This window comes from Molothrus aeneus, chromosome 1 (assembly GCF_037042795.1).
Source record: "Molothrus aeneus isolate 106 chromosome 1, BPBGC_Maene_1.0, whole genome shotgun sequence".
NCBI lineage: Eukaryota > Metazoa > Chordata > Aves > Passeriformes > Icteridae > Molothrus > Molothrus aeneus.
The window spans coordinates 20,476,066-20,489,895 of NC_089646.1; the positions used below are offsets into that span (position 1 = coordinate 20,476,066).

Consider the following 13,830-nt stretch of genomic DNA (forward strand, 5'->3'; position numbering starts at 1 on the left):
AGCAAAGGCACTAACCTTAAGTAGCGAGATAAATTCTCTCTAATTGCCACAGGAATTCAAACTTTCATATGCTGATGAGACTTCAGGTGTTCAGGTTTGATACCAGGGTAAAATGGTAATAGAACTACTCACTTATTGACAAACATCACAAAAGCCAAAGAGCTCTGTCACAGAAATAAAGATTAACTGGCTTTCTGAACAACGTATCTGTGCCTGTGGTGGAAACTGTACAAATACATTTGGTTGTTAAATGTGATCAAGATGCCTGATAAGCATATATAGCCAAAAAATGTCATTTTTTTAATAGATGTAGATACAATATGTTCACAGAACATATCTGGATGGGAACCTATGCTCATATGCAACTTTAAAGTACACACTGCCAGAAATTACTCGTTCTCTTTCAGACACATTAATAAATAGACAAATATTTCAGAATACAATAACATTACCAAAACATGATCATATTGCTTTCTGTGGAAGCAAACATTAGGCATACATAAGCATTCAAACTATGGTAACTCTTCTTTTTGAAATAATGAATGTTTCCAATATTCATTTGCACCATCTGATACAAGAATAGATTTTGCTTACGTCTAGTGATGCCCTGCTATTGCTTGAATTGACTGTCACAGCTGAAGGTCATGAAGTGACTCGGTGCAAATACAAACAGATGAAGTACCGAGAAACCACTTTTTAAAAATATTACCTTCATAAAATCAAGTACAATCTCCAGGAAAAAAACCCTAAACTTTTAATACAGAAGCATTAGACATGGCTTCTCAACTCACCTTTCAAAGTTACATCAACATAAAAAGCAATTGTAGTATTTGAACACCTAAATAAAAGAAGCAGCGATTGTACTTCGGACCATAAAAAGAGCTCAGTTCACTCCCTTGTCAGATAGAGACTTCCTGTGTTACCTTGGATAAATTGTTTGGGACAAGGTTTCTGAAAGAATGTACATGTCTAAATTTGTCTAGATTTGCATTGGGGTATTTGCTACAGCTTCTTGTAACTAACAGGCACTGAAAATTAATCCATATCTACTTTTAAAATTGGTTTGGTTTTCTTTCCTTGAGGGTTAGTCAGTGGTTGACTAAGGGTTCACAAGCCCATGAGTGTGGACTATCAATAAACAGTGACATTCAGTATTGTTTTTCTCTTTGTATTTTGATAAGTTAGTATGGTGCCCATAAAGCTTTTGAGAACTAACAGACTGTCTGACAGTCTGCTGTAGGACAGTAGACTCTGTTCCCCTCTGTAATATGAGAATAATTGTACCTTCACTAGGAGCTGTCAAATAAACACAGGACACGTTGTGACAGTCATGTTGTGTCATAATACAAAGATAATTCAGGACAGAGTTTAGACAAAGAAAAGAAAACTTCCAGTTGCTTTATAAAGAATATATGTCTGTTGTGTAACTTGCTCTCCCTATTTCCACAGCTCATCAGAAGAGAAAGAAAGAACATAATTTAGTTCTCATACAAAAGTATAAATAAGGTAGGGGAGAAGTCTGTGCACCAGAAATTGAGATCATGTAAAGAGCTGAAATCACACAGCTGAGTGTTACTCAGTACCTCCTGGAAGCTGCTCAGCATATCAGAATCAGGGCAGAATTTGTATATTTGTTTCAGACCTGGTTCTGCAAAACTAAATTAAATTAATCATCTCAACTTGTGCAGAATTAACTTGAAATTGAGAGGACTAATTACACAAAAATCACTCAGGATGGGAGGAGTTGCAGTGGGGCTACATGCTCTCTAGACAATTGAAAAAGCTCTTTCCACAATGCACATCACATAACTATGATTAAGCTAATTGCTGACAGGAAGGCAAGTGTTTATTGAATGTGATGTCTCAGAAGCAATAAGAAATCCCTTCATTTGAGGAGCCTGGAAAGAATATCAGGGTAAAGCAATTTAAACATATTTTCTGTAATTCTTCATAAGCAGTTGCTATAAGCAAGCACCAGAGGTGAGACAATGCAAAAGGTGGTTAGTCCAGTGCTTGACTGTCACAGGTTCCATCACACATATGAGAAGTCCAAAAAGAGTATTCCCGAATTTCTGCATCATAAACTTCAACATTACACTTGTCATTTTTTCCTGCCACAGTGGTCCAGTAAGATGTAACTGATGAGAATCTTTATGTTGGCAAAGTAGAAAGTGCAGACTTTATGAGATTGTGTTATGCCATTTAGCAGTTTAGCTTTGCTGCGCTTTTTAGATTTAAAGAAATAACTCCTAGTACTAAAAGGCAAAAAAACATTCCATATTCAAATTATTCAGCTATGGTTAGTCCATTTTAATTATTGCATATAAAAGTGTTTTATTCTTTTCCTCAATCAGACTGACAGAGATCACTTAGAGCATTCAACTAGAACAGTCTCAATAAAAACTAATCAAAAGCTCCTGTGAGTTTGAGCATGGGATCTGGTGAATTCAGTAACAAATATAACAGAATTCTAAACATTCATGTTTACAAAAAAATAATTACAAAAATCTGAACAATAAGTTAATAAAGTAAAATAGTTATCTACTGTTCAGATATAAAATCCCAGCAACTTAATTTACATATTACTATGGCAGACATAACAAAATTGTGAATAATGCTATCCACTGTCATAAGTGGTACTTTCAGATTTCCAACAGAAAACTTATATTTTAATTTTCTGTTCAAATACAGCCAAAAGTAAGAGGCAAAGCCAGCCTAATAGTAATCCAAGGTTCTGTAGGAGAAACATCAACCAGGGTCGCCGTGTCTGAATATGAGTCATTTCAGGAAGCTAAAAAAAGAATAAGACAGCAGAATGAGAGCCAGATACATTCATCTGTGGGAAAAAAAAGTTATGGGAAAACAAGACAAACTTCATTTAAAAAAAAGTAATTTTCAAAATGCTGAGCTTCTGACTATAGTTATTAATGTGTAGCATTTTCTGTACATTTTGACAAAGCTGATCTTGACAGCAAAATATTTAAATTAATCAAATTCTACCCACTTTGATTCTTTTACTAGCACTGACAAGAATGATAAACAAGATTCTGAAATTTGTTAACGTCTCAATACTTTGTAGTAATTTTATACAGCTGTCTGCAAGGAAATGCTTATTTAGTAAAATTAGTGATTTCCTTTTGTGGGAATAAGCTAGTTGGAGTATTTTTTGCCTCAGTACTATATATAGGGTCAATCATGCTTTTTCTGAAATAACTGGCAACACTCCTATTTACTTGGGCTTTAGGAAATGTACAAGTAGAAAACAGGACTTTTAAAATATGCTTGAAAAAAACATGTTTAGTTTTTTTCTCTGTGAGTTTTAAATCATGTAATGGAGCAACACTTGTTTATAATCATAATAAAAGCTACTTGCATTGACCTTTCACTCTACAGTGTATTTTATCAAAGGCTTAAACTAAATATGTGTCTAAACAGAGCTTGCAGAAATGATGCCTCAGGCTCAAATTCTCTTAATATTTCTGCTTTATTCAGGGGAAACACTGATGACTGCTAATACTGTCACATCACCTCTGGAAATAAATACAGAGCAATAGTCTGGTGCTGACCTCTGGTTTTGGTTGTGTGGTTTTTTCTGTGCTTGAATAAAACTACTGAGTTCCTGAGCACTTTGGAGGCTCTTCACAGTAGCTGTAACAGCAGCAGCCACTGGGAGACAGTGGAGTGGTGCTGACCAAGGAGGTTAACAGGAGTGTTTGCTATGCTTGTCCTTCCCTCTGTCAGAGGGGGGTCTCTGGGGCTGCTGCTTCTGCATTCTTCTTTCTCTCAAAGTTGGCCTGGGCTCAAAACAAAACTGTGCTGAAAAATCTGCCTCCACTTTAAAGTTTTGTCTGAAAAAACCAGGGAAACCCAAATGGCCTAGATTTTTATTACAACAAAGTAGTGGTTTAAATTAGAGTACAGAAACTTATGTAGTCATATTTGATCAGTGTTTAAAGATAATCATAAACTTTTAATCTAAAGCAAGTGTACACACCTCAAAGTTTTGATGTAAATCAAACTCTGAACTTACAGTTTTAAGTGCTCAGAGCACACAGAGTTTTTTGTGTATATAAGTAAAAACTGTTAATTAAGACCAAGCCTAAATCCAGGGTCCCAGTCTAGATGTTTAATCTTTTTTATTTATCCTTATAATCAGTCTATTTTTTCCTCTTCCAGTGCCCAAGTGAAAAGTTCTCCGAACAGGAAAATTTTCTCCTCCGACTGCAAAATTTAATTTTCACTGTTGTCAGTGACTATTTATTGCTGTCAGTGACAATTTAGGAGCTACACACAGGCACAGTAGGTTCCTAAGAGAGTTTTGAAAAGGAATTCTTAGGAAGTAGTACCCTTTCCATGTCCCATGCTGATGTCTGCTCCCTCCATCTAACCTACATGCATGTAACCAACACACCAACCATTTCTACAGCCATACCTAGTGTGACATCCCTGCTTATCTGTTAAAATAAAATGGCTGCTGTCACAACATCAGCCATGGTCACCCACCTCTCTCTGAGCAAAAAAGCTTGTGGTACAGCAGAGAGAATGTTGTTGATAAAAAGCATAAACCTATTTAACTGGCAGATGCAAACCACTTCATGAGTTAAGGGATCGTAGCACCACATCCAAGCTGTTGGGAGCTATCACACTTGCTAATGCTTCAAGTCTGTCAGAAGCAAAAGAGGTACTGCTAATCAAGAGACTGCTCTGTTCTACCCCAGCTCATGTTATCATGAGTGCACAAAAGATAAGAAGAAATAGGAAGCAGCACGCTGAAAGAAGGCATGAGAGGCTCTCAGGCATGTACCAGCTAAAAAAGAGTTTTTACCAAGCTGGGCATATGTGGCATGGCTGCTGCACTTCAACAGTCCAGCAAATCACTTTAAAAGCTACCCTCTTATCTTCACAATTGAAAACATTTTTAAAATTAATCAGAGTAAACTCCAGTTTTGTATGATTTCTTGGTGAAAAATGATGGTTATAAGTGATTTTATCTTTTGCTCCATACTCAGTTTCTGAAATTATTAGTCTACCCAGCTTGCTAATGGAGTTACAATGCCATTTGTAGGAATGAAAAACCTTTAATTAACCACAGAAGTAGATTTGAGCTACTTTGTCTGTGGTGGCAGTCTTACAGGGCTGTTCTGTCAACAAACCTCCACTCACACGCCTCAGTGTTCCTCAGTGCAGAAACCAGTGAGGCTGTTCAGTTTTATTTAAATGCTCTTCTGACAAGCACACAAATATGTGAAAGCCCATAAAACAAGTACTGAAAATTACAGTCAAACTTTGTGTACTACTGAGTGCTTGTACACCACTGGCAGGAGCACTGATGACTGTTGTTTGTAGATGAGAGTACAGCACAGTATAGAACCTATTTCTGTGCAGAAAGTAGAAAAATACAAAAAGAATGGCTCATTTTCTCTTGAGATGTACTATATGAGCACAAAACTTTTCAGACCTATAGATGCCTGCACTGCTACATAACTATTTTTTAAAATAAAATAATCCCTGTGATATTTGACACTGACAAACAGGTGAGCCACCCAATGACAATTCTTTTCACAGAATGCAGAGAAAGGCTGATAAGAGTTGTCTTAATAAAAGGAATTGAGAGAAATATGATCCTCCCCTCTCCATTCTTTCTTCCCTTCTCATCAAGACTAAGATTATGATGACAAGCTAAGAACAAGGCAAAGCATGTCCCTGTCTCTGCCTGGAACTATATTTTCTCTTGGGATTTACAGCTGGCACATTGCTTTGAAGACTCAGGGAAAAACATGGTATTGTTCTAGGAGCTTGTGGATCCTTGATGGATGCCGGTCCTACGCTGAAGGAAAAATACGTGTACATCGTTCTTAGCCCCATCAGTAAAGCCATGCCTAGACAGTTGGTAGGCAGCCTCACTTCCAAATTTCTCTGTCAGAACAAGCTGCAACTTGGTACACAGTGTTCTTGTCTGTTATTTACTACCTCAGTCAGGACTGTTGACACATCCACAATCCTTTGGCTGTTCCCTCTTAAGCTCTTAGGTGAACTTTATGTTCATTTTCCTTTAGTTACAATAGCAAAAATAGACTAAAATACTACCAAGGTCTGAGATCAATTACTGTAAGTAGAATTTTAAATAGGTCATAATACTGGAATGGCATGTCAAGTTTAAAGTATGATGCCTGAACCTGGTAAAGAGCATCTCAGGCATGAAGTGGTAATGAACACAAGGGAGAGACAGACAGCCTTGGGAAAAAAACAAAGTAATAATTTATGAAGAGACTTCTTTTTTTCTCCCTCTTGATCTACTCACTCAAAACATTCCATCTTTGTGGAGGAGCTTGCAAGGGACTTTACATCAATACATGATGGTTAAAGATCCATGTGACAAAGCTAGGCAAGCATTTAAGTTCTGCATAGCTTCAAGAGTAACTGTTAACCATCTCTTCAATAAATTACATGGCCTGAGGCGTCTGCTATGAGCTATGATTGCTCCACATTTTTGCTCAGACCTTCCTTCTACCTTGTATCTTCACACTTTTTTTTTTTCTATAGACAGATAATTGCTATTGAACTGGGTGTATAAAAATATTGGGCAACTATAAAAAGCTGAGGTAATCTAAAGGCTTTTTTATTACTTAAGGTCTAATTGAAACCTCTCTAGGACAAAAAGGAAGTGTCCAGGATAAGCATCTTACATTTAAATTCTGAAACTGCAAGTTTGCATTGAAACAAAGGGTGAAAAATATTTAAAGAAAAGAGCAGAAAAAGAAAAAAACAAACAGTTTTTTTCAAGATCTTAAAACCCCTGAAGGTTCAAATATATGTTTTACTGAATAACTAAAAATACATTGTTTAAAAGTCTTTAAAAGATTTTTTTTTAAGACTCTAAAATTCTATTATGTCTTTCTCTTATTTTAGTCTCTTAATGGTCTTTATTTCCCCTGTTCATTATAATGGCACCTAGCATGAGAGTGACACAGAAGAATAACAGATTACTTTTCTAAGCACTGTACAGAGACAGGGAAGACAACATGCTCTTCCCAAGAAACTCTTTTTGTCTCCAAGTTCACCCCCCTGTCATTTGTCTGACACTCCTTTATGACGTGGCTATGCTATAAAGAAAATATAAAAATAGACTGAAGTTCTCACCATTTCTGCTAAAGATAAATACAAGAACATTCCAGCTGTAATAGTAAAGATCCAGTTTTGAATGGATGGGTCAGTTGATAGAGAAAGGCCGATATAAAGTCCTAAGAATGCTGTTAGTGCACTTATAAAATTCATCAAAATTGCAATCTTCGTTGGGAGCCCTGTACTTAGCAGCACAGCAAAATCTCCTGCATAGAGAAGAAGAACATTCATTATTTAGCTGATAAATGTATTTTTAAGACTCTTGGTAATAAAACATGAAGGAAAATCATTAAGATATGCACAAAGATAGTGAATGATGGATACCTGCCTTTAGAATTCTGTAGAATTAGTTATAAACTTGTCCTGTATGAAACAAAAATCCCAAAACAACAAAGAATTGACTTGTACTTGTTTAGCTGTTCCTAAAGATAGCATACAGTATTGAGGAGTGGCTTTCTGTTAGTTCTCTATGTTCCATGACATTTCCAGCTTGGATACATGCAAAAGTGAAGTCACATGGTTTCCCAGAGTTTCTAAATCTTTCTCCACTGGGAACTTGCCAGTTGAAATCATGTGGGTATATTTGCAGCATAGTCTTTGAGTGTTTTACAGGTGCTGCAAGTCAGAGTAATCTATGCCAGTCTGATCCCAGTTTGAGTTTAATCCCACTGATTCCACCCCTAATCACTTGCAGTAAGCTGTACATCAGAACCCCATCACACATTTTTCTCCTAAAAGGAAAGATTTCATAACAGGCCAAAACTAGAATATTTGAAAAATTTTGCTCCATGACTGTAAAAATGCCACTTTGACACTGGAGCACTACTGCCCCAGAATTAAGAAGGTATCTTTGGAGGTAACTGTCAAGTATTTCAATTTGCTTTGCTCTGCAAACAAGAGTTACCAGCTTTACAGCAATCCTCCATCCCACCTTTTTGTTTGGAGGAGTTTTCTACATAGTACATGAAATCTTCAGTCATTTAATGATAGAAATGAGAACCTGCAGTTCTCAAATCAAACTTCCCAATTTGTAAACATTCATCAACACAATATCAGGAGCAGCTTCAGTCATGCTGAAAGTTTTACCAGAAAAAGTCAATCAAGGGCAGTAATACAACAGAACAATCCTCCTGTCCTGTCCAATAGTAAAATTAGCAGCTGGAATGAGGGTAGCAAGAGGAATACTTGATTAAATAGCTCTGCTGCATATTGAAATTCTTGGATAGCCTGTTGTGTCAGGCATGGCCTGGGTCCTGCTTACAGTTTATTATTTTTTGTGTCTACACATAGGAACAACAGGTCACTCCTGACCTGAGGTTATTTGCATCTGGAGGTCAAATGGGAAGGCATCCAGTAATGAGTGCAGAAGCCTCCCCTGGTTTTTGTGAAGGGCAAAGAAAGTATCAGTCTCACATTGTAACACTGTAATTCATGATGCTGTAAGCAAGAATTCCCACAAATGTCATAGGAAAGAAATTTTTGGGAAACCTGGAAATACAAAGTCAATCAGGAAAAATACATACATATATTTCTTACCCATTTCATGAGGAATTTCATGGCATAAAATAGCAACAGTCGTTGTCACACCTGTTTCTGTTGAGGATGAGAATGCTGCTCCTATTACCAAGCCATCAGCAAAATTGTGAAGACTGTCACCCACCAGAACCATTATTGCTAACAAGCTGATTTTTTTACCTCAAAAAAGACAAACAAACAGATAAAAAGCCCAGTATTAACCCAAACAGATATTGCCAGTTTTGTTATGTTACAAAAGATTTGGGGTTTCTGGTGACTTTTCATATAACATTACAAAAAGTCATAATAATCAGAGGGAAACAGTGTTTACCTGACTTTTCCTTGTTATTGCACTCCCTTCAATACATTTGAAACAAAAAAAAAGTAGGTTCCAGAACAAATCAAAATGAGATGAAAATACCAAGAAATAACTTTCTTATTCTTACTAGGTCAACTATTAGACAAAATATTAGGCTTTTGTCCTGTCTAATGAAGCATCCTAAGGCTCTTTATTAATCTTTCTTTATTTGATGAAATTCACACCAGTTTTCTAGTTGTATTTGGAGTTCATCCTCCATTGTTCACACAATTGCAGAGCTATAGTGAAGATGAATATTTGGTCTCATGCAGCTGGCTGTTTTAATCCTGTAAAGCTTGCTACTACTGAGCAGTATTAGCAGGGTCTGGTTTTTTATGCAATTGTATTACAGTGAAAGATAGAAATAAAATACAACAAGCCTCAGAGTATCACTCATAGTACAGGGTTACAGCATGCTTATATCCAACATTTGTTCCAATCAATTAATGGCTGTTATGCTCATAGTACTCCTATCTGGAGCACTACTCATGGTCTAGATGGCTGTTTGTCTTTCCCATGCTGCCCTGTGACCTTGTTTTAGTGTGGAACAGTGTACTGGGTGTTCATGGCATCATGTCACCTGACATGAGTGGAAAGGTGCTACTGGTGATGCAAGTACTGAAATCAAGCTAGGGAATTAGGGACAGTCTCTCTGCCTAGCCTGCAACAGAGACAGCTGGGTGGAATGCTGAACAGATTCCCAGAGAGGCAGTTTATCTCTTCAAGAAGCAGCAAGGCTCCATATAGGTTCAATGTCTAAACTTAGCAACACACAATTGGCTGCCCCATCCCGTTTTTTTTTTTTTTTTCATTCATTTAATCCACAGTCTTACAGTCAGGGCTGCCTAATCTCTGTCAAGAAACTCATCCAGCTTCCCTCTGCACAGAATGGACAGAACACTTTGAAAAGAGTTTGTTTCATGCCTGAAGGAGCAGGGCCATGATTTGGGCCCTAAATATGTATTTTGCTGACTTTTGGTGACTCCCCATAGACATAATATGACAGACTAAGGAGCAAATGTCAAGCTGCACCGATCTGTCTGAATACAGTTATTACCAGGTCTCGCTCCAGTAATGTTTCTCTGAGATGACCATTTTATAGTGATGGGGGAGATATTTTTCTCACAGAAACTGGCTAGAACTGAAGTCTTCAGACTATTATAAAAAACACACAGAGCACATAAAAGCCTAACAACCGTATTCAGAAAATCCTCCCTGGTTGTCTGGGAGCTCTGTGAGTTCAGAAAAATTGGCAGGCTTGTTAGATTTTGCTGCCAGCTTACAGAGCAGGACGTGGATGTCCCCAGTTTGCACAGTACTTTCTAAACACTATGGGCAGTTTATGATCAATAGTGCAGAGCATGAATTACATAGAAATAATAGATTGCTGCCTTACATTAAGTTTGTGATTTGTAATAAGCACTGGCCAGGATGAATTCATGGCCTGCTCTGAGGTCTTGGTCTGTTTTGTTCAAGTATCTGATTGCTGGAGAAGATATACCATGATTACTGGAACTCATTCCAGGATGTTTTAATATAACATAGGGATCAGGTTCACATTGTGGAGCAATTACAGCTATAAGCTTTGTGAACTTACTTGACAGAAAGTTAAGAAGATGCATGTATAAACAAATCAGAATGTTTATCTTACCTTACTTTCAGCCTTTTTTAAAGCAACTTTTTTACTGGCAATTATCTCACTGCATTATATTCCAACACAAAGTATTAACTATTAACTTAGTACCTTAACTTTTTCTACAAAGCCTCTTCTTCTCCATCCAACAATCTTACTTTTTTTCTTTGCTTAAGTAGGAAATCAGAACTCATAGCATTCCATTCTATAATTTTCATAAAACTAATGGGTACAGGACCTCAACAATATACTACACCCTTTAAGTTTAGAATAAGAGTTTAAAGCAAACATTTATCCATAAATAGATATTTTCCAATGTTTCCACGACTAACACAGAAAAAATATTTCTAGTCAATATAAAGTGTCACAAAGTACAACAAATATAAAATGCTACTGTTTGGTCTTCTCTGATATTGGTAGAACAAGTATGGATAAATGCAGAGAGGGGCAGTCAGACGTCTTTTTATTTAGAAAGTTTCTTGCTTTCTAATTTACTCTCTGACTATCTATGTGATTGGCCCTTTTTGCAGTCCTATTTGACAGGCATTTATGGTGAAGCTTTGCAGTTCTGGCTTCTTTCTTAGACCTGCAGATTCCATTCAGTTTTGGGGAAGAAGCACCTCACTCAGTATCAAGGTACCCAGGTATGTTTATGCTCTTAGCTGTTTAAAAGAACCGTAATGAAACAAACTTTTGCAATTATGTATTCCCCCACCCCCTCCAAAAAAACCCAACAAATTACCTCCAAATTACCCTTCCCTACTAAGGTTTCATTTATGGAAGTAAGACTGAGGTATGAGAAAAAATTAAACTAAACAAAGATTACTGAGAAGCTATCCCAAATTTAGTAACTTGGAACAAATAACATTGAGATCACTAGAAATTTGTTGTTGCTTAGCAGGTTATGATGATTGAACCAAACAGAAACATCTAGAGATGAACCATGTAGTCACGTTTAAACTGCCACTGGACTGTGTATACTGGAGAGGTGAAAGAGAAGAAATGAAAATCCAGATTTCTGATGCTTCAGAAATAGAAATGAAATCCACAAGAACAGAAGAGAACATTAAGAACCTAGAAGATAATGACACAATTAAATAAATCAAACTGATGACCTGAGATCACAAAATAAAGGGGAGTTAATTATAGTAAAGAAACTGATTTCAATTGAAATATTATTCTGTCAGTTGAATGACTGCAACTCTACTGAATTCACCAAGGTCAAAAAGTACAGTTAAAGGCAAAATTTTATACTCTATTTTTGTAATTTTACTAAGCAGCAAAAAAACATAGAAGACAGGAGTTATCAAAGTTCTCAGAAGCAAACAGATTACTCTAAAACTGAGAGCCATCATGAGGCTGTAATTCCATACCTGTGATAAATCATTACTGCTTTAAAGAGTCTATTGCTTTACTGTGAAAGAGGAGAAGGATGCAGAAATATATTAGCACAGCAAGCCTACAAAAAATGTTTCACCACTTTCAGAAATAAAAGCCTGAGCTAAGTTTAAAATTAAAAAATATGTCTTGTATTAATTTTTGACTATTTCCCTTTAAGCAAAGACTTTAGGAAAATAGATTGCAACAGTGAGACAGCAAATACTAAAGCAAGGACAGTGTGAGATTAATGAACTTCACAATAACAGGGTTGGCAGCTGAGAAGGTCTTTAAGCAGAGATTAAATTATGTAGCCAGGCGCCATCAGATGTGATGATGTGTCACACAGCAAACGCAGAGCTAAGCCAGCTGCACACTTTCAATTCCATCTTAGGTCTGAAGGATTTTCCTGTCTTGTCTAGTCTTTTTATTGATACTAACTTTTTTTGCTGATCATCTTGCTGTCTGGAGGAACTTCAGCAGGTTCAGAATCTTCTGGGCTTCTCTAGTTAAAAGCAAAGATAATGGGTCAGCGTTAAGAGTGTCTTCCAGCTGCTGCCATAAATACAGGAAAATATCAACAAAGTTCAAGCTATTTGAATTAAAGATAGTCAATGGTTATTTGCACAGCCATCATTAGAAAAATTTACTGGCCACTGGCAGTGTGATTGGTACTGCAGAAACACATAAAAAAGAAATCTACCTCTCCCAGAGAGGGTTAAGTCTAATTCAGGTAGGAAGAAATAAATGCATAGGCATTGTTGTAACCCAAGGAAGCTACATTTCTGCTTGAATACACAAAAATCTGAGCCAAAGACTAGAAGGGACATTATAATTAAAATTGCATGTTTTGATTTTGTCATGACTGGATAATTGTATTTTCCTGGAGAATGTGTCTATAGGATTTCCAGGGAAAAAGAGGTAGAGACTTTTAGGTACTCATGTTCTTCACAGTTTTTCCGTGAAAACACAAGACTAAAAAATATGATCATCAGTAGGTTTCATCCCCTTTCAAAATATAGGGGTTTTTCTGCAGGGTGGAGCAGCCTTCAGTGTCTTGTGTCTTGGCTTTTAGCCAGGGCTTCATCTCAGCACCAGGCAGCACTGGCTGGGCATAGCAGCACCTGAGTGCACTCCATGGTGAAATTTACCCTTAGTTCAAGTGAAGAAAAAGAAAGTGACTTCCTCCTTATCCTAGCGAGATAAATTGATGCACCAGCCCTAACATTTAATTAATAGATATTGCAGCTGTTGGGAGATAGGGGAGAACATGAATAATCTCTCGCTGTCCCTACCTCCTTGGGGCTTTGCTTTCTGATTGGAGAAATTATTAGAAATTCATGTGAGGGAGAGAGAAGCCAAAACACTTGTTTGCTTGAAACTAGAAAGACTCAGTTTTAATTTCTGAGGGCTTTTTTCCCAAAAAAGTGTGTTAAAACCTATTATGGCAGCCAGTGGAGTCAACAACAGCGCAAGAGCTCTGTGTTACAGACAGCAGCCACCACTCCAAAAACTGTACCAGAGATGTGCACTGGCTACAAAATAGGATATGTTTATTGGTTGGTCTTAGCTTGGTTGTGATGAAGGATATGTTCTGTAGAAGCATGAGAAGAGAAGAGAAAATAATTGTTTCTCATATTCTACATTTTAAAGGAAACATAAATGTCTCTAGTTCCCGTGATTGCAGCCAGTCATATGAATTCCAGTAATTGTTCCACTTCTCCTATATTTATTCACATGCCACTTCTTTGAACTGGGAGTCAAATCTGCAAGACTAATTACTGATCTGAAGGATTTATAAGTTTTTCTTAGTCAACCAGTGTTT

The 13,830-nt window shown here is 36.9% G+C and overlaps 1 protein-coding gene across 4 annotated transcripts in view; it reads right to left on the reverse strand.

Moving 5' to 3' along the window:
• Positions 1-279: 279 nt before the first annotated feature.
• SLC39A12 (solute carrier family 39 member 12) overlaps positions 280-13,830 on the reverse strand; it is a 35,701-nt gene continuing 22,150 nt past the window's right edge. For all 4 annotated transcript variants that reach the window (XM_066552600.1, XM_066552591.1, XM_066552617.1 and 1 more), the window contains 4 exons: positions 12,447-12,510; positions 8,659-8,817; positions 7,141-7,328; positions 280-2,791 (listed from right to left, as the gene is read on the reverse strand). In XM_066552600.1, coding sequence (XP_066408697.1) covers positions 2,663-2,791; positions 7,141-7,328; positions 8,659-8,817; positions 12,447-12,510 — 540 coding nt within the window. In that variant the 3' untranslated portion in view covers positions 280-2,662. The remainder of the gene's footprint in view (positions 2,792-7,140; positions 7,329-8,658; positions 8,818-12,446; positions 12,511-13,830) is intronic.